Source organism: Lissotriton helveticus, chromosome 3_1 (assembly GCF_964261635.1).
Source record: "Lissotriton helveticus chromosome 3_1, aLisHel1.1, whole genome shotgun sequence".
NCBI classification, from domain to species: domain Eukaryota; kingdom Metazoa; phylum Chordata; class Amphibia; order Caudata; family Salamandridae; genus Lissotriton; species Lissotriton helveticus.
Window position 1 is genome coordinate 1,782,756,082 of NC_136061.1, and position 21,324 is coordinate 1,782,777,405.

General features: G+C 43.3%; 1 protein-coding gene across 1 annotated transcript in view; it reads right to left on the bottom strand.

Annotated features, from left to right (window-relative positions):
- LOC144823808 (uromodulin-like) overlaps window positions 1-21,324 on the bottom strand; it is a 179,310-nt gene that overhangs the window by 76,815 nt on the left and 81,171 nt on the right. Inside the window, exons 3-4 of the mRNA XM_078682661.1 lie at window positions 19,981-20,183; window positions 3,272-3,432 (exon numbers count right to left, since the gene is read on the bottom strand). Coding sequence (XP_078538787.1) covers window positions 3,272-3,432; window positions 19,981-20,183 — 364 coding nt within the window. The remainder of the gene's footprint in view (window positions 1-3,271; window positions 3,433-19,980; window positions 20,184-21,324) is intronic.

Here is a 21,324-nt window from a genome sequence, read left to right on the forward strand (position 1 = left end):
CAATCAGTATCTGTTCACCTCCCATGTGTTATCTACAATAGTTGAAGAAATATAGAATATTCAAGAAAAAAACATTACATTTACAGAAAGGAAAACACGGTTACATGAAAAGGCTAATCAACACTGTTGCATTGTGATGTTGTTTTGTTTCCTATTAAAGTGTAAAAAAACCTTGCTACAACATCTCTGCGTCACAACCAGGGGCATCATTGTGACAAAATGTATCCATAAAGAGAAAATGTGTCTCACTGATTCTATCACTCACACCATGGACGGTGCAGGTAATACAGTTATCATTGAGCCTGATACCCTCACCAAGACAGAGGAAGCATGGTTATTGTGAGGAAACAGAGTTTTTGCAGCTGTTCCCCCACTTTTTGCCCCCATTTTTGCCTGATATTGGTGTTTTCTGACTCTGATTGTGCCTTCGGCTCTGCTAACTAGGCCCAGGGCCAGTGCTCTGAGTAAAATGTAATGGTAATTCGGTGTAATTACAATTTCAATTGGCATGATAATCTACCAGTTAGCTCCTAGTATATGGAAGCCATATAGGTTTAGAGGCCCAGTAGATTTAATGTACTTGAGTGTGCAATGCTGTAGTGCCAGCTCTCATTTTAAAAGCTTTTAAAATAAATCTATGTCCAAATTCGACTTTGAAATGAAAAGTTCTTCCAAAGTCTTAAACTACCTTCTTCTTTACATATAAGTCACCCCTAAGGTCTACGCTAGTTGCCCCAATGGTAGGGTGCATTGTTAAAATAAGCAGGGGCATTATAAAATATGTTTTATATGCCCTGGTGAGGGAAAAACTGACAATTTCCTGTTTCCCCATTGTAGTACATTAGCTCCGTAGGCTAACATGGGAAGGCTTTATTTAACTTTAATACATTCTAACATTTGACAGGAGTGAGCTAAAATAATACTTCAAAGCATGAAAATAATAGTTATAAATCCACCAGCTTGCCAAGGTTGGATCTATTATAACTATTGCAGGAAATTAGTTTTTGAACTTCTTTCCCAACATTACCTAAAATCAGCCCCGTAGCAGCCTCTACGGATTGGCTAGCCCTTGAAAGGCTGAGCCAAGCTGCCACAATCAGGTGTGAAGTGGCCTGGGCAGAGACAAAGGAGGCATCTGGTGGGAGGAGATCTGCTGCCTGCAGATGTCAGGACAGGAAGGGGACTGGGCAGCCAAACTGGTCTTCAAAGAGAGAAAGACAGTTGGTACAGGTCAGACCCACCCCCACTTCCTGCAACTCCAGTCAGATGGGAGCCCCTGTAATTGCATTAGAAGAGGAGCTGGAAAGAGGGTGTAGGGAAAAAAGTGCCTCACCTTAAGGTTGGCTAGAGCTGAACCTCCAGGAGAGATTTTCTAAATTTTGGATTTTTGGAAACAGTGCTTTCTGGGGAAAATTTGCCACACTTCTCAGGAAGTTGTCATCACAGAAGGTGGCACCCTGCACCCCATTTGTTTGTGGTACCCCTTCCTGCCATTCCAAAAACATTGATAAATATGGGAGACTGCCCTGCTGAATCCCTGGTCCGCACCACAAGAAGACTGCACTCATAAGGATGGCACCTGCTAGACATTTTGGGCTTCACAAAAGAGGACTTTGCCTGACGTTAAAAGGGTTAAGGAGTGGACTCCCTGAAAGCAACAGCTTCAAAAGAGCTTAAAGAAGTCACCATCATTGACTCCATCAGACAAGCCCAGCCAATCAGCTTTACCTGTACTTTGAAGGATTAGAAGAGGTGCATTGTGGAAATTGTAGTCCCAAACCTCCAAGAGGCAAATCCAAGCTTCTGGACCCTTGGCTGGTGTCATGGTCCCTCAAAGACCCAAATGAAACATCTGGAAAAGAAGGACTGCGCTGCTTGACCCTTGGACTGCACCAAAGCGGACTGCACTCATAAGGATTGCATCTGCTGCACTCACAAGGCTTCACAACAAAACGACTTACCTTTTCTTAAAGGATTAGTGGACTCCCTGTTCAACAACAGGTACGAAAGTGGTGGAAAGGCTGCCTGAAACATCAACAACAGGGACAACTCCAACTGACAAGCTTCACCTGGATTTTACTTGAATTGACCAGGTGCATTGTAAGCGTTGTAGTCACAGACCCCAAGAGGCAAAACGGAGCTTTTGAACCCTTGGCTGGTGCTTTGGACCACTTTCCTGCATCAAGAAATACTTCTGGAACTGTAAAAGTGTTATATCACATGCGGCCAGCTGGATCCTTTTATCCCTTTGAGCGCTATTTGTTTCAAAGTGCTAGTTTTACTTTTGAAATTAAAAATTCATAACTCAGGTTCACCACATTGGATTTTGTCATTTTGGTTTCATTTAAATCATAGAAATATTTCCTATTTGTATAAATTGGTGTTGCATTTTTATTTTGTGCTGGTCTTACTTATTTACTATTATCAGTGTTTTTAAATGCTTTAGACAACTGTCTTTTAAGTTAATCCTGACTGCTCATGAGCCAAGCTATGAAGGGCTGAGATAGGATTAATTTTTTGAGACTTTACTGGGACTTATTTGTAATTGTGGTGTTATTACTTGCTGTAGGTACCTACCTGCACCTACTAATAAACCAACTTCCAACAGTTACGGGTTAGACAAAGGTATGGTCACTGAGACTGTCCTGCAGACCATCAAATATGAAGAAGACCTCCATCATTCATGAAACCCAGGAAATAACTAAAGATCTGAGACTGTCACTCAGCGGGCAGCTATTTCGGAGCCCAGGTTAATCTGCAAGAAGAGGAATATGACTAACAACTTTATCTTTTGCTGAGACTGGGGCTTTCACAAAAAAATATGGCTGTCATTTTGAGCACGAGCTATTACTCAGGGCAAGGCTTTCACCAAAGCCAACAACAGTCACTTATACAAGATTTATCACTGAGAACCACTCTGAAAGGTAGTCTGTTGTATGCACTGAATGACTTCTCAGTGTTTTGACCATCAAGAGTAGTCCTCGATCTTACATTTATGGCGTGACTTTCCCGACGGGTACTCATCTATCACATTCTCAGAATGACACTCAAGGGAGTGGCTCCAGCTACCAACAAGAGAGTTACTCAAGATATCACACTCACTGAGTGACTGCACACTCACTAATTGATCATTTCAAAGCCACCCACTCTTTCAGACCCATTCAGTGACCACCAAGAAACTTGCTCTCACAATTACATGAACTGAGTGATCCCTGTGAGGAATGTTCAGCCTATTGTGCTCTCTGATTGACAAATCCAAAGTGGTACTCACAAATTTTCTGAATGTATTCCTATTTGTAAAGCAGCTGTCAGTTGAAGAGGATACGAGCAGGAAAAAGTAAAGACGACATCATTCCTTGCACGGACTTGATTGGAATAAATCTTCCCCGGGACAGTGACATTATTGGTATATATCAGATAGAAGTCACTCGTCTGGAAGGAAAGAAAAAAAAACAGCAAGCATCAGACATCTAACAGAATGTTTCCAGTGAGAGTTTTCACTGCCTTACACCCTACTGGTGGTCAGCATATAAAGAATGAAGGGTGGTCCTATTGCCAGCATTGTCCAACTACAACCACGGAAAATATCCTCATCAGTGCCCTTCCTTGAATATAACAAATAAGGTTCATTATATTTATTTGATTTTCATGTAGCATACAGACCCAAGGGTGTCAGGTTGCTGTACAAGCAATCACACTTATATGGGGCACTTTTATAAACAACATCACTTCCAAAGAGTGCATAACAATAAACCATATAAAGAAGAACAGTTGGTCAATGAAAATAGAAAACACAGCAACATTGGGTACAGGAGGATCCAAGAGAACATTCACAAGGGGGATGGGAGATGTTGAAGGCGAGCAAACAGGCAAGGCATCGGGTATGACAGATTGAGAAGAGAGCCAAGAAAGGACAGAAGAAATAAAATTAGTTAAAGGGGATATATATGCAGGAGAAATACCAGGAAAAAGCAGAAAACAATTTTTTACTGGATTAAGAGATACGATCAGTTGATGAGTTGGTTTGATTAAGTGGGTTTGGAGTGTCTTTCAAAAGCTCATCAGATGTTAAGAATGTTGCAGGTGTATAAGCAAAGAGTTTCAAGTAAAGATGTAACCCAAGCCGTCTGTGGAGTTGCTCCCAAGAAGGCTCGAGATGCAGCTTTACTTGTTCTGCATATATGTGTTCTGATTATTTTAGGCTGAAACTCGACATTTTCAAGACTTCTTAGTTTTAAATTGGAGTCTTAATACAACATCTGAGATAATCCTTTTGTTACATGTGGAGTACTTTATATGTGAGGCTGGCCAATTTAAATTGTATCCTGTCTATGATGTGAGCATATTTGTAAGGACTGGTATAGCATAGTCATATCTTCTGGTGCCCATGTGAGGAACACCACTGTAAAACGGAGGACTGCTTTTAAAGGAGCTAGCGAGTTTGAGGGTATCTCGACAGAAGAGAGTTCCTAACGTTAAGAGATGTTGAAACAAATGGTACTACATTGTGAAATTCATTTGAATCAAGGTGATTTTAGTTTTTCATGGTTTTAACTTTCTTGGTTGTGAGTTCAGTATATATTATCATGGATAAGTGGGGTCAATTTACAAGCCTCTAGATTTCACTGATTTAGCTTGAGCCAGAGTAAAATGAGCAAAACCATTACTGTGAAAAAAGTAAGTGAATCATTGTAGGGTTTGGTATTCCAAAGTAAACACACCAAAATTAACTCCTTTTTCTGGATTTAGGGTCCGATTTATAGTTTCGAAGAGAGGGTACTCCGTCGCAATAATGGTGACAGACTACTCTCTCTGCCAAACTGAAGGATGTATGACGTTACAACGCATGCTTTTACCACGCATGCTGTTACAACGCAGTTTTTACAACGCAAACCTTTACAACACATAGCGATTTGGGGTGCTGGATAGTGAATAGTTTAATTTACTATTCCAACTCCAGTCCCCGTGGACACTAGGGAAGGTGTTGGATAGTAAATTAAATCTATTCCCTATCCTAGAGCGCCCCCCAGTGCAATGTGTTGTAATGGTTTTTGTTGTAAAACCTGCGTTGTAAAAGCACTGTGTTGTAAAAGTTTTGTTGTAAAGGATGTTTCCCAAACTGAAGATCCACCCTCCCCATTAAATGCCAGTCAGACCTTCAGTATGTCGACGGCAGAGACTTAGCCATCTCTGCCGCTGACATACACCTCCAAGGGGCTGACAGAGTAAGGGCTTTTGGAGGGTTGGCCATTTGTTTGCTATACAGAGTGGGCTGACAAATGGCCAGTTTTCACTGTAATCCTCGCCAGGTAAAACCTGGCAGTAAGAGACAGTGAATACTGGAAAATGACCCCATGTCAAGGTGGTCAATGTTTTTTTTTAACTTCAAAAATAAAATCCGACTTTACTCATTTATGGCCGATCCACCTCCAGGTGCTTATGCCAACAAACCCCTACTACAAGGCCCACAGCGAATGGAATTCGGAAAAATTGTATTTCACCAAGGTGCCATCTACTTGACCCTAAAAAATTGCATGGCAGGCATACAACTAAAGGGCATTTTAACAAGGAATAGCGATATTTATCGCAAAATGACTTAGCGCATTTTGTTTTATCGCCGCCTATTGCTGGATATGTTAGCGGAGAACACATGCTATTAGCAACGTTTTTCTCTATTGTGCTAAAATATCCAGCGATAGTGGCGAAATGCATGAATATCGCTGGAAATCTGGCGATATTCACACATTACCGCCAATGGGGACTTAACCTGACAATCCACCTCCATTGGATAAATAGGTAAGTCATGTTTCTAGCAGGCGTTAGATTATAGCGATAATCGCGCTTAGGGCGATTTTTTTTATCACTTTGCCTGCCTTAATAATATTCGCTAGCTGTGTTAGAGACTGCTTTCAATCGCTAACAGTTTGGGTACGCCCACTTTGCATGTCATTAGCGATAAATATCGCTGACATGCAAAGCGGGCCCGAAACCGGTGGCTATCGCCTGAAAGCTGTCGCTAACTACTGTTAGCGACAGCTTGCTGATAGGGCGATAAAAATATCGCCGCTTTAGCATCAAAAAGTGCTGCTAAAGCGGCAATATGGCCCTTGCTAATATGCCCCTAGTTTTTAGAGTGACATGGCAATTGTGGCGCTGTTCCTCAAAATTGCTTTTTCAAGTTCAAGATATGTAATTATTAAGAAAGTCAGTTCTTGCCTTAGCTCATTTTTGGCATTGATTAGGGAGAAATTGTGGTATTTTATTCTTATTTTGATTATTGAACCAGTCATTCTCAACTGTAATGTCTGTTCATATACATGCACAAAAAGAAGTGTTCGGCTTGGGAAAAACAGGGACAGCTGTGGCATCGTGACAGTCCACAAGAGATATGCCTGAAGGCTGCATGCTGCCTCCAGACATTCCCTTCTATAGATCGATGGACTGAATGTAGTGATCCAGCATGCAGCTAATGACATATCACTCAGGGCTGGTCCCTAAATTCCTGCACTGCAGGATGCTGATAATACCATGTTACCCCCTGAACACAAAATAGCCGAGGAAGATAAATCTTGCCTCTATTGGAAATCTATGTCTTCTGTGGCAGCACATGCCTTGTCTTAGGCTTGGTCTGGGTACTCCTAAGCAGTGCATAATATGGAGGATAGCTGCACCCTGGGACACAACAGTACCCAGGAGGACCATGCCGCCGAATACCGAGGAGTGGAAGAAGGATGTTGAGAGGATCAGCTCTCATCACCTCACCATGGAGCTGGGAGCACCTGAGCGCGGGCACATGCCAACCTTACCCGTGTGATATATATCTATAATTGGGAAAAGCACTTGTCATGGCATGGTGCAATAATAATCTAAAAGACCAATACACCAACTGGCATGCAATCTGGATAAGCCACTTCTCAGGGACGTTCACATGTTATCCAGGACTGGGATTCCAGGAAGGAAATATTGCATTAGGAAATTCTGGCACTGATCTTGGGAATGGAAACCTCGCAGTAACCCAGAGTTGCTTTGGCTTGGTGACTCTGCACTAACTTTTAAGTATCATGGGTTGTGCAAGGGAATTCGTTCACTTACTGAATAATTTAGTAATTTGCCCTTTTATCGTCATCTTCGATCTCACTGGCTTGTGTTCTGTCTATTCCTACAAATGTGCTGAACTGTCAAAGTAAGTTTATTGTTTGTAGTTAATTAAAACCTTTACAATTTTGTTGCATAAAAACAAATGATTTAGAGGTAAAATGCGCAAACTAGCAGGGTGGTTAAAATAAAAATTTCTGTAATAACTATGTGAGTAATATTATTCTGAATAAAATTGCAATGTCTCAGTTCATAGCACTTCACACTTCGGTTTTGTGCCTTTTTCTCTCCTTTTTCTCAGTGTTCACGATTAACTGTGATGCCTTTTGACAAAATCTGGCGGCCCTGCAAGCTGTTTGCAGCTGGTGGCTGTTCAGTGCTAGCATGACGGCCTGACTGCATGATCTAATTTGAAAGAGACGGAATATGTGGAGTAGATAATTACGTCTCAAAGTCCTCAAAGACGGACAAATACACAATATATGCATCAGTGATTCTTCCATTTGGCCACATAATCTACAGGCAGAAGTGGCCATGTTTGTTTCCATGCGGGTGTCTGGTCTTTTAAAATGAAGGATCCCAGCCGTAAACTTAGTAATGTTTTTTTAGTAGCTGGAGTTATATGGTTGACTAAGTAAGGTTGAGGCTCCATTTTCTCATACGTGGCCAGCACCGTCCAACCATGTTTTTTCTTCGCTAATGCGGCTTTGTCTGTTGTCCAAGATCTTTGCTTTGCAGCCCCATTGGCTGCTTTTTTGAAGGCCACAAACGTTTGGTTGGTATTCCATGCCTTTTCCATTTTGAGGTTTGGCACTGCATCCTCCAATACTGTTTTCCAGGCGTTTTTCGCCTTTGTCTGTTTTTTCATCTCAGTCCAACAGAGGCCCATGAGCAAGTCCTCTTGTGCTGCCCTTAATTTCCAGCCTGTTTTTAGTGCGGCCGCTTGTCTGACTTGGTGCTGATTTTGTAGACCAAATTCCAAGCGTATCTGCGCTTGGGATACGAATCTCGGGATCCGAAAAATGTATTTAAACAACTCTGATTGTTGTGTGTTCAGGAAATTTGCGTCTTTTCCTTTATACAATTCCGACCTGTATGTAAGAGATGGTAAGAACTTTGCCGCGATTACCTTCAACAGGTGTGAATTAGATGGGCATTTCAATTTCGTTTTTAATAAATTTAGAGCGAACCGTAGTTTGTTTGCCTGCGCCTTTCTATATGATTGATGCTCTTTCAGACTCCACCTGGCGTCGACTACTACTCCCAGGTATTTATAGGAGGTGGTCTGCTCTATTGTGTTGCCTCTGATGTGCCAGTTGGGGGATTTCCTCCCTGCCCGTGAAGCGAAACAGACGATCTTCGTTTTTTTGTAGTTAATTTGTAAGCCTTGTGCAACGATATACTCATGGAGCTTCGAGATGGAACGTTGTAGGCCCAACGCGGTCTGACTACAAAGTACGATGTCATCTACATACTGTATGCTCCTACTTTTGTGGTGGGCCAGTTTCGGTGGATCACTTTGTGTCTCTGCGATGCACTTGTCCAAGTCTGCGGTAAAGATGTTGAAAAGAGTTGGTGCCAGAACACAGCCCTGCTTGAGGCCTACATGGGTGGGGATTTTTTCTGTTGTTTTGTTGCCTTTGCCTAGTTTTATTCTCACCCAGGTAGATGTATATAGGTTTTTGATGGCCCGCAACAGCTTTGATGGTATTCCCCAGTTGGCCATCTTTTGCCATAGTGCCTCCCTCGGGACTGTGTCGAACGCCTCTTTGAGGTCTACAAAGCACGTATACAGCTTAGTTGACTTTTCCCGTGCTTTATCCACCAAGAGGTTTAGCGCCAGCAGGTTGCATGATGTATTTGTTCCCGGCCTAAAACCCGTCTGCGTGATCGGCAGGATCTTGTTTGCGCTAACCCAGTCTTCCAAGGCCCTCAGAAGGTTCAAAGCATAAATTTTGGCCTCGACGTCTATAAGCGCAATAAGGTGGTAATTTGCTGGATCAGACCTTATACATGCCTTGAAGATAGGATGCAAAATGCTACCTCTCCATGACTGGGGAATACTCCCGGTCTGGAATACATTGTTGTATAGTGGGGTAAGATATTCTGCCCAAAAATCTTGATCTTGTTTAAAAAGTCTGTTCAGTAAACCGTTTGGGCCTGGTGCACCTTTGGTCCTCCAGTTTTTAAGTACCATAGCTACTTGGGATTGCGTTATCAAGTTTTCATCGAATTGTGGGTCATATTCTTGCTTTTTATTTGGATGAGTGGACTGCTGATGTGGCGTCCATGCTGGAGTATTGTTGCCTTGTGATTTCTCTAAATGCTGAATCCACTCTTTCTCAAATATGTTTGCATTGAAGGTCTGGGCCGCTACATTTGCAACTTTGTTTATTTCTGCCCAAAAGTTCCTGTTGTTATTTAATTTACTGGAAGCTAGTAATGATTGCCAGATGTCTGTTTGGTGTTGGGATTTTTCCGACCAAACGTCTTTTTTTATATTTTTGCCTTAGCTTATAGATTTGTCTGGCCGTGTCTTCTCCATTTATCTTGGCTGTTGCTTGTAACTTTCTGATTTCTTGATTTAGGATCCTTTTTTTCCTCGCTATGGGACCCAGAAACGCTTGAGGAGCTTTACATGTTTTCCTTTTGTGACTATAGGTTCGATGGCCAAATCTCTCAGTTAATCTTATAGTCAATCTTTCCCAATTTTCCTGGTAGGTGGATAAGTCTTCACCCTTCGCTTCTGTATGGATGCTTTTCAAATACGTCATTATTTCTTTGATGTTATTTCAATTCCATGCTAGTCTCTTGAGGTTATAAAGACTTGGAGATTCTGTCAGGGTTTTGCAAGTTGGGGCCTTTGTGTGTTGGATACTAAATTCGAAAGCTTGAAAACTGTGATCACTCTCCAATTTGTGGATTATTTTGTAGGCAGTAATGGTTTGTAAAATCTCTAGATCCACGAGGGTATAGGCGAGCACTGATTTGGCCAGATTGGCTATCCTAGTTGCGGATGCTGGTTGATCTTGTGGAAAACGGCCGTTCAAGGCGATCATTCCAACCTCAGCAAACATTAGAGCACACTGTAGACCGATCTTATCCTTTTTTTGCAGATTTGTTATAATCCTCGGGATAGGTTGGCCATTCCGTTTATTTTGATACATTATATGTGCGTGGTCCTTTTGAAGCAAGAACATATTCAGGTCACCCGACACAACTAGCCCCGCCTGCGGGTAGATGGATTTCATTGATTTAATGAGGGCTTTTAAGGTCAGAATTTTCTCCACTTTTTCCTTGGGATCTGGATGTAAGTATATATTACAGATTATCATTGACAAAGGGTCCTGCGCTCCCTGCGGTCCATTGCCCGGGTCTTGCATCAACTCAATTTTGATACACTGGATCCATTGTTGTCCTGTGTCGATGGTAACGTAGGTCCAAAGGATACCAGTGTTCAGATAGATCGATAGACCTCCGGCTGCCCTTCCCGAAGGCCCTTTTTTGTTGGCGTGTAGTTGGATTTCCTTAAAACCGTCTATCTGCTGGGAAGACATTAACCAGGTTTCTTGTAGTAGAATAATGTCGAATTGTTTTAGGAATGACATTAATTCTGCATCGTTAGTTTTACCCCCCCCAGACGGTTGATATTCCACGAACAGGCTTTCAGAGTCGGTTTTCATGCTTCCACCATCCTTGCATCCAATGTGTTTTGCATTGGGGGTAGTATTTTCTGGCATTCTTTGAAACCCCCTGACTGGCCTTGATGGATGATACGTAGATTGGCCCATCCCCCCTTAACGGTGTCCATGCATCCAATGGCTCCCCGGAGAATTCCGACTTCTAATTTAGGTGTTTTTCCTGCCAACATGGATAATGGGCCGGGGTATCTTTCTGGCGGCACAGGTCTGATTTCAATGCACCAAATGGCGAACTCTTCTCTGTGTTGCCAAACTTCTTTGGCTGTTTCGGGGTCCTTCCAAGTTGCCACTGTCATTTCTTTCCCGTTTGTGTTGGTAATTATTTTGAATTTAATGCTTTCTATGTGGGCTGAGTTCACATGTTTTAACAACTCAAACAGGTTAGAGAGTTTGATTATGGCACTCTGGTTGAGAATGTCATGCTTCCCCCTTGAGTTGTAGTGCGGTATTATTTCTTGCGTTATGGATCCCACTGGATAGGGAGCTTCTGGCTTCTCTTCCTGATTTGTGAACCAGATATGATTATTTGCATTTGATGATCTAGCCGGGCTGCCCTGGTTTTGGACATTCGCCTGAATTGCTGGCTCGATTACAAAGACAGCCTGCTGAGATCTAGAATCCGTCAGAGCTTGTGAAGTGGGTCTCTGTTGGTGCTTCATTGCAGGGAAAGTTTCTTTTGGTGCCGTCACCATTTTCGGAAAGTAATGTGAGATGTTTTTCTGTTGTACGTGCAGCTTCTGCCCAGGAGGGCCAACCACCGGTTGCGTGGTCATTTGGGCTTGTGTTAAAATTGGGGCGTTTTGGCTCTTTATGTTGACTGTTGGTTTTACATCAAAGGGCGGAAACATGGTTGGGGATATGAGCCCACAATCCACTTGTTCTGCCGTGTCCGCCTTTGGCATCTCTTTGCGATTCGGCCCTTGCGATGTTGTTCCTGTGATTGTATTTTGGTTGATAATTTTTATAGGATCTTTTTTTCCCTGGTGTTTATTGTGTCTAGATTTCCTCTGTCTCCTGCGTTCATGCTTTGTCAGTGGGATGAACTGAGTTTGTGGCCCGTTGGAAGTTAACCCCGGATCTTGCCTCCCCAGGTTTTCCGGCTCGTCCATGGCTCTGTTGGATTGATTCCCGTTAATTTGGGTAACTTCTTTTCCTGTGTTGGCTGGCTCCAGAATACCTTTTCGGGGATATGTAGTGGCATCGGTGATTTCTGTCCGGGTGGGCGAGGGATGATGTATTGGACTATCGGCCGTTTGGTCAACCCTTATGTCCTCAGTATATGATACAGCACTGCCGGTTGAGCTTGATGAGCTTTCGGGATAAGTGCCTATACCTAGAATTTCAGAGGAATTATGGGCAGCATTTGGTTTATTTTGTACCTCTGCCAGAATGTCTGTTAAGATGGCCGGTAACACTTTGAGCTGGTTCATTGTTTCAAAGCACTGACATTCGTGGTACGTTGTATGCGGGTCTTTCTGTACCCGTTCAATGACAGAATTTAACTGAAGGATCTTTTTATTTATTCCCACCACGTGTGAGGCTAAGGTTTGCAGAATATCTATCTGTAAATCCAGCTTTTCAGAGTGTTGGAGTAGTGCTGGTTTCCATGATGTTTAAGAACGGCGGCCACAGTGGTGCATAAGCTGGTAAACTATCTTCTGCTGGGTGTCTCTTTTCTTGGGGACTGCTCCGATCTTTGTCCCTTAGTTTGTGTCTTGCTGAGCCTAGAGCTCGTGGGACTCGTGAGTCTAGCAGATCTCGTCGGTCTCCACCCAGACCCGTATCTGGGATAGGTGTTTGATTAGCCATTCTGTTCCTTTGCTCAAGGGACTTTGGCGAACCTGTATTACTTGATGGGGAAATGTTGAATTGCAGAGGAAAAAGCCCAGACGGGCGATTTGATGTTTTTCTATTGATCATTTGGCTGGATGTTGTAAGACAGGCGCCGGAGGAGATGAATACCTCCTGCGAGTCTAGACTTACAGTGATTTTTGGCGTGATGGTATACTTTTTATATGAATCTGTGTCTGGCGAGCCACCCTTTGGCTGAGTTTGGCTGTTGGTTGGCTTCTTTTCGTCTATAGACTTGTCCTTGTTGTCTTTTTCTGTTACGACCTTGTCCGGAAGATCCTTGTTGTCCGTTCTCAGAGCTAATCGAGTGACGCCCCCGTCATCAAAAACCACCTGTATGAGCCTAGGCTTAAAGAGCGCCGTGTATCTGGTGCAATTGGTGCCTTGGGTGTTTCCATTATACCCTCGGTACGCTCAACACTTGGCGCAATGTCAGAGTTGGTCTTGCTATCTTCCTCCCTCGTATTTATTTGGGACTTCACCTTCACCGTATGTTGATTTGTCCTGTTATTTGAATATTTTTGGAGATTTTCCCAGGGATGGTGTCTAGTCTCTTGAGGATTGTTGCTCTGTGTGCTATTCTGGAGCTGTCGGGCTTTGGTCGGTGAAGTCGCCGACTGAGACATTTTTTTAGTACTGACAACGGTCTTTGAATTCGGTTCATGTGTCGCTGACGGCGCAGATGGTGTGGCTAAGATTAAAAAGTCTGTGATCTTGGCGTTTCTAGTGCCGACGGTCTTCAGTGGCGTTTTGATGGTGGAGGCGCTGGCTGTGGAGTCTGGCGCCTCTGAAGTGTCCTCTGGTGTCTCCTCGTCGGATGAGTGGGTGAGTTCCTCACTCATTTTCCTGCGAAGTGGTTTCCTTATGCTTGCTTTGGGTGAGGGGACTGTTCTAAGTCTCCCTGATCTCATAATGAGATATAGGGTATTTTATGGAAAACCCTCCCCCCTCTCCTTTCGGCCTCGCGAAACCCTGGGTACGTGCGTGCACCAGGGTGGGCAGGAGTGAGCAGGGCTGTGCTCTGTGCTCAGAGTGCTGAATTGTTTTTAGATTTTAGAGGAGTATTTGCACCGGAGCCAATGAGCCAAAACTTGGTGGACAATAAACCAGTCCCAGCCGGGACGCAAGTATCAATAATAGTTAGTCTGCCCTGCTACAAACATCAACTTTGTTTAATCATGAGCTCAGCAGAGGCAAAGTAAGATGGGAAGATGGAAAGATGCTGTGAAAAACTGATGGATTACTATTAAGTCACTGGCAGCTTCAAGAAGTTCCAAACCAAGTCATTCAATGTTTACAGAGTAATAACAAAGTTATTCGAGAGGAGAGCGCCTTTACGCGCAGTCTCCGACTCTCGAGAAATGTAAATGAAATACCTGCAGAGGTGCAAAGATGCAGTGCCGCAAGATGACCTCCGCACCACCATAAGGAAGTGCCTTCTGTATACCGGAAAATCCCCTCAAGAGGAGAGCGCCTTCTGCTGCCTTCACCAACTCTCGAGAGTGCTTAGGGGGATCGTGTGCAGCGTTGTGCAGCGTTGCGCTAGCTGGCCAGTTGTCGCGACTCCGGAGCTGCCGCGTCTTTCCAGCAGCGGTTGCAGCGTTTCACTGGCGTTCACTGGCATTTCGCTAGCGGCAGCTCTCCGTACTCTCCGTGCTCGCTTTAGCCGGGAATGATGAATCCACAACGGCTAAATTGTTCTGTGGGCACTCGGGCTGGCTGAACAGATCCCCCTGGTCGTAGCCGTTCGGCGTTCGGCTATATGGTAGCACTAATCCTTCACACATGCGCAGACCGCACGCTCGCTAAACCTTCCAAACAATGTTCGAAAGCCTTGGATGTGCTGAACTGGTTAATTTCTTAAAGCGTAAGACATTAACAATGCATTTCTTATCTAACGTTGTCCACTTCTCTTTCATAGAAAGCATCCGTCTACTGCTGACGGTCATTTGCATGTTCACGCAATTTTTTTTCAGTTGTACCAACACATCCCTTTCCACCTTGACAAAAATGTCTGTCTGAGAATACATTAGGGACTATTGTCAGGTGCCATGAGAACAGAAACTGTACAATGGGCCTCCTTGAGACGAAGAAAGGATTCTGAATGCCAATGGTATCATTGACAGTCCTGAGTTGTCTATTTGAGGTCAGTTGTATAGGTTGTGCTACAATTTCCTATACTCGTTTGCAAACATTTGGTAGAACTAAGGGAGTTGCAAGACCTATAACTAGCCTATTGGATCTGTAAGAAATGTAGTCCCTTAGCTCCATTAACCATCATGGAGGTTGAACTTTGCAACATCTGCATCTTGAACAAGGTATGTCACACAATGTTGCTCTATTTTGTACTTATCAGCCTAAATAGTAAGACTTGCTTCTACAGTGGCTGCGGAACGTATCTGATGTTAAGCCTTGCCAACACCTTCTGCCAGTGTCCCTTGCCATACGCTTCTCATCCTATGGCCATGCAGCTGGAGTAGAACAATGGAGGCATTCTACACTGAGAGAGCCCAAGCTTCCCAATCTGGCATTAGACAATGTACAAGGCCCAGCTACTCACCCGAGTGAGTGAGGCCGGCAAATTCACTACTTCGGAGTAGCCTATGATAACTGCCACAACTCTAATGTGGGGCGGATGAATCAGATATACCGCACCTTTTCCAACCATTACTTAGAGTTTTTTTAGGCTACTCTGACCTGTATTCCTTATGCCAATGGCCATAAGGTGTAACTAGTGTCCGTTTCCTTTTTGATAACCTAGTAACTAACCTTGGGGAATGAAACGGAGATCTCGATCCCTTATCCCTCCTTCTGATTAATTGGGATACAGGTCTAGTCAATACATGGCCTGCTGTTTACCGTTCCATACTGAGGTGCAGGTTTTCACGAGATCCTGCAGGAAGATATCAAATATTTAATGAGGCCACACCCGATGCTAAATGGCATTTATTGTTTGGAAGAAGTTGGAGTGCTGTAGTACGGTGGCCTGAGCCTTGCCGCGTACGGCTCTGGATTGCAGAACTAAGCCTTATTTCTTAGATATTGTTTGCATGCAAGGATGGACTGGTCATTCCAGGCATTGGGCGTTTCCCCGGGAGCTGGAGGGGCAGTAGGTCTGTCTTTGTCATCGGGCCGGTTTTGTAGCAGTGTAGCAGTTCTAAAAGCACTGCAGAGTTCCTTGTGTATCCAAAAGTTTTCAGGCAACAATAAAAGCACCAAGATTACCCTGGTGATTGATGCACCTGCTGGAGACTCATCTAAAGTAGCACTGAGGGTTAATATGCCCGGTCCTGGAAGTGCCGCGCACATCGGGTTATGGTAAGGCAATTTAAGTTAAGTTCCCACATCACCCCATGAGCGGTTATTTCTCAAGCAAACAAGATGAGACAGCTAAGCGGAATATCTCTAATTCCCTTCGTTGTTGTGGGTGGTTATACTCTATTTAATTAGCTATCAGACAGGGAAACCGAGTGGCAGCGAGCTCCGTTGGTCAGAACATCTGTAAGAGTTCTCCTGACACATGGGTAAGCCTTACACAAGCACCTGAGAAGAGGGCCCGACAAGGCCTGAGAGTGTTCCAAAAATATGTTGCAGCTGCTAGTAAGAGTAGTGGGCCGAGTAGATGGGCTTGCTTAACACTTGCTGACTTTAGTGCATGCATTGCAAAATAAAGCCAATGCTTTGATGTTTGCAGGTCCAATTTGCATATTTGAAATTCTTCCACCGGCAGGTGGGAAATGCCATTGAATGAGAAAAACGATTAATATTTTTTGCGGGGCTTGTGTTTTGCAGGTGAGGCAGTGGTTGCCAAGTGGCCTTCCCTTATATGATTTACACGTTCTGCCAGTCCTGACTTTGTAGTCCGACTGATTACATATTAACTGTGTCAGTTGGCTACATTAAATGCTGGTCTAGACTAAGTCACTGCATGAGATCACATACCTTATTAGTGTGAATTAATATAAACATGTTTTAAAACAGTCTTGTGAACTACATCAATGTGCAGGAGCTGGTATATCCCACACTACAGTTAATAAATGTTGGCCCATCATAGGCATAACAACACAACATAGCTGAGCTGCACTTAGATTCATTCTGTGCACGGGGTGGTGCTAGGAGCATGCACTCATTAAATGGGCAAAACTATTTGACTATAGTCACCTTAAAACATCACTGTGTCACACAAATGGCAATCAAATGTCACACACAAAAAATCAAATGTCACAGTGATAGAAACATAAAACTAGGCATCTATGCCATGCTACTATTAAGTGTGGGTGACATTATACCTTTCACGAGGAAGTGTCACTAAAAGTTGTTGAATGTTTCTGCTAATTACACTGAAAGTATGGAAATGACACTCATAAGAAATCTGAAACCCTGGCAGCAATGTATACCTGCTGCAAAGAGCATATACTATGCAGATCACAGAACAATATTTTATGTGCATAGCTCAGTGGGTTACTGCTTTTGTTACATAGATCCGTTTGTCACTGTGCAGTTCATAAATTAACGTAATCTCAGTTAGAAAGTTATGTTTTTCCCAGTCTTTCGTAACCCTAATTTTGCTAAAAAAAGTTTGTGCTTATGCAGACTAAGGGCCCTTAAAAAACAAAAAGGCCTACCGGTATGGATGAAGTGTGAATCACAAACCTTGTAGTCCCCCTTATCTTATGTAACTTTTTCTATGCACTAATTTACATATGTATGATTTATTGTCTCTATGTGTGAGTGATGTAAAATGCTCGTATACCTTACACTGGTATCAAAAGCGCTAAAAAACAAATGAAATACATGTTAGAGAGGGGCTATGGGGAGATGAGAGGCCTTGTTGGAGGGTGATAGTGAGTGAATCATTGGAAAGCCCCAATAAAGATTTCCCTATCCTGGTGCACTGTTATGTCATAATTTACTATGCTTTAAAAACAAATATAATTGAATTTATAATAAAAAATGTGTAGTACAATGCACCCTTTTCTCCCAAACTTTCTTGAGGGGAGAAACCAGACACCCCCCTCAACCCTCTTGTAGTGGTCAGGCCCACTTGCTGTGCCCGCTCGCTCTGCACCGGTTGGGGTCTGGTCTGCCAAAATATGCCAGGGCTGCTTTGGGTTCCCAGTCCGGCCCTGTTCGTATGAGAAATGTTGGTACCTTCAAGGTGGCAATCTGAAGCTTATTACCAGCTTCAACTTGATTTCTTTGTGAGCGCAGGGAGCTATAAGCCTACTCCTGATAAAACTTTTAGACTCAAAGTGCAATAACTCTTCCCTTGCTGAAGCAACCTGGAAATAACAGTACATCCTTAGCCAAGGTTAACTTTGTTAAAAATTCACAGGATCATTTCCTCTTCCTGTCCTAAAAAATGAATCATCTACATAACAATAGAGCCAAAGACAATTCTCAACAGCATTTACTGGGGTCGAGCCTGCTTGCTTGAACTAAGGAGCTCAGTTGATCTGAGGCAAAACCTCCTCGTCAAGCTCTCTATAAACAATGCTGATGAGACTAAAAAGAGAAAAAGACTCCTGGACTCCTGTTAACAGTGGTGATTTTCCTGTAAAGTAGGGTGTAATTACATGCATGGTGTTGATGTTTCTTGGCTGGAGGTAATCACTGTTTGTCGTTCCAGGTGGTGAAAGCAACACAACCAATCAATCCTAATACCTCCTTCCAACCTTCCAACTCTAGGGGTGGAGCGTTCCCAAAATAACTTGTACAGATCCACAGTCTTCTTTTCAGGTAGGAGAGGTAAATAGTATTACGGATTCATCCAAACCCACTGGGCCTGATTCACATAGGTAACTGAGACTTTTGAGTAACTGACACTTTCGAGTAGGTTTACAAATTTTCGGAATCCACAAACACTGAGAGAAAAAGTACTGTAAGAGGTAAGTTACTGGTCTCCATCCCATATGTAAGGCAATTGGCTTACTATTGCCTGGGTAGGCTTCTATGACATATGGGTCTGATCTACAACTCGCAAAATAGCGTCTTGCAAATTGCGATTTTTTTGCGACTTGCAAGGCACTATTTGAGATGTACAACAGTGTGCATCACACTGTTTGCAATTCCCAATGAGGTTGCAAATAGTGAGCTTCATGAAAATTAATAAGACTCTCGCAATTTGCGACCCCATTGGGAATGTCAGGCACTCCCAGGTATGGTGGCCTGCTGGGCTCAGCAGACCACCATGCCTGGGACTGCTTTTAAATCAAGCAGTATTTTTTATGCAGCCCGTTTACCCTAAAGAAAAACGGGATGCATTTTAAAAAGAAAAAAATTCAACTTTTTTGTTTCATTTTTTAAGGGCAGGTAGTGGTCGCTGAGACCACTGCCTGCCCTTAAAAAATATTTTCCCTTGCATTTGCAAAGGGGAAGGGGTCCCATTGGGACCCCTTCCTTTTTGCGAGTGCATTACAATCCTCTTGAAGATAGTGGTAATTTGCAAGTGTTTTGCGATCACAATTGCAAAACATTCATACATGGCCTCGCGCTCGCTATTAGGACGGGACCGCGCCTTCCGAATAGCGAGTTGCAAAACCTATTTAGCAAGTCGTAAATAAATTGTGACTCGCTAAATAGGCTGTGTACATGGCCCATGCTGTTTTTGTATGAGCAAATGCAAAAACGGTAGTTAATCTGGCCCCATGGTGCATTACTGTCCTCTAAAACTGCGCTGCCACATAAATGGCTGCCTAGCACAAACCTAGGCGCCCTTGCACCATTGCAGAAGGGTGCCTGTGTTGAAATCAGGTTGTTTTTGTGCGGAAGGGACACCTTCCTTCACAAAAACAACTGTTACATCACCCTTGGGGAGGTGCAGGGTTTTGACACATTCCCATATTTGCGCTATGTTGTAAATCTGGGAATCTGTCAAAATCTGTCAAAAACCATGGGAGTTGAGTGGGAACACCAACTGCAATGTACATGGCATGCCTTCTAGAGGCAATATGAGGCAACGCAGCGACTTCCATTGCCTTACACCATATCTACAAGGCCATGAAAAGCCACACAGGGTGGCTTTCCGTGGCTTTGTAGGTATGGGTCTGCACCGTGTGCCTCCGGATTGAAAAAAAGTGATGTTTCGGCAGTGTACTGGGCTGGTAAATAGGCCCCTGTCAATTTAAAAGCCTTTTAAAAGAAATAACTCACAAGGTGGGGAAAGGAAAGATGGCCAAATTTGCATACTCCTACTCTTGTCATCTTTTGGCCTTGAGTGATAGATGCAGGAGCCATTACAGCCAATGGAATTACAATTTCTATCGCCCACCCTGAGTCCTATGTGTATATCCTGCTGTAGTCAGAGAAGGATACTCGCAGTGTCAGCTCTCACCGTCATGATGGTTCCACAGGATGATGATGTTTCTAATTCAAGAACAATCTCAGCGTTGCTTGCATTCTTCCGGACCCCGACACAGCTGCTGTCTAAAAGGTACAGGTTGGATGAGTCGTATCCACTCCTCTCCAATTGGCATTTACTCACGGTGATCTTTATCTGGCCTGACAAACACTGCAGATCCGGGGTAGGAGGCATAGCTGTAGGGAGACAGGGACAGCATCTCAGAATCATGAGAAGAAACATCAGACAGAACATCTCAGAGACTGCATGCAACTCTATCACAGTTGAAACAGCACTTTAGTGATATAACATATCCATTACATCGCCTACTATTATGAGTTAAATAAACATGTACTCTTCTTAACTCCACATCCACGTATCTAGTCATACTGTGCAGTGCTGTCGATATAGTGGATCAACTTAATTTGTGATATTGTGGTAAGGTCGATAAGTCGCTATAATTACTTTGCAATGCTGTGGAAAAGTATTTATAGGGGATGGACTTGCTTTGCAATGTTTTCGTACGGTCAACATAGTGGATGGACTTACTGGCAATGGTGTGGTAATGTCAATATATTGGATACAATATTTTTGTAGTTGATATCTCAACTATGGAATTTTGGTAGACCCCCATCTCAGACAAGAGACATTAGGAAAAGATCAGAAAATGCCAGCACAAAAAAACTATACAAGCTTAGGGGAAGAAGTTGTTGCATTGACCCTCCTTTCACTCCAGTGAAATCACAAGATTTATGCGTTTAAAAGTATACAAGCTTAGGGGGAGGAGTTGTTGCATTGAGCCTCCTCTGACAGCAGTGAAATCACAAGATGTATGCGTATTTTCATCCATAAACCCTCAAGAGCCTCTTGCATGTTACAGTGAGGCTAGGAGGAAGGAAGGAGTCGAAATTCTAGAAAGTAAACATCGCTATTATGGCTGTGTTTACATTCTCTTACTGTTGTTTTTTTCACAAGCCTGGAGAAGAAGGACAACAAAGGCAGAGCCACAGTAACCACGCGTCAAGACCAGGATAGCTGGCTACCTTCAACTGATGTCAAGGTGTACAAGTATTCAGAGGGCACTGTGGTTTTGGTTGTTGCATTTTATGAAATTTGTTTTTGCCTTTGGCTTTTTGGTGGGTCTGCCTCCTGAGATTCTTGGACCTCTGAAGCCTGAGTATCATCCAGCTTAGTTTCAGGGAAAGAAACCACAGTGTAGATTGACACTTTTTAGATTGTGGTAGGTCAGATAGTTTTTTAAAGCCTGAAAAATAAATATGTTTCTGCCTCGGGATCAGTGTCTTCCAGGTTGGGCCACATTTTTTACCATGTCGACTG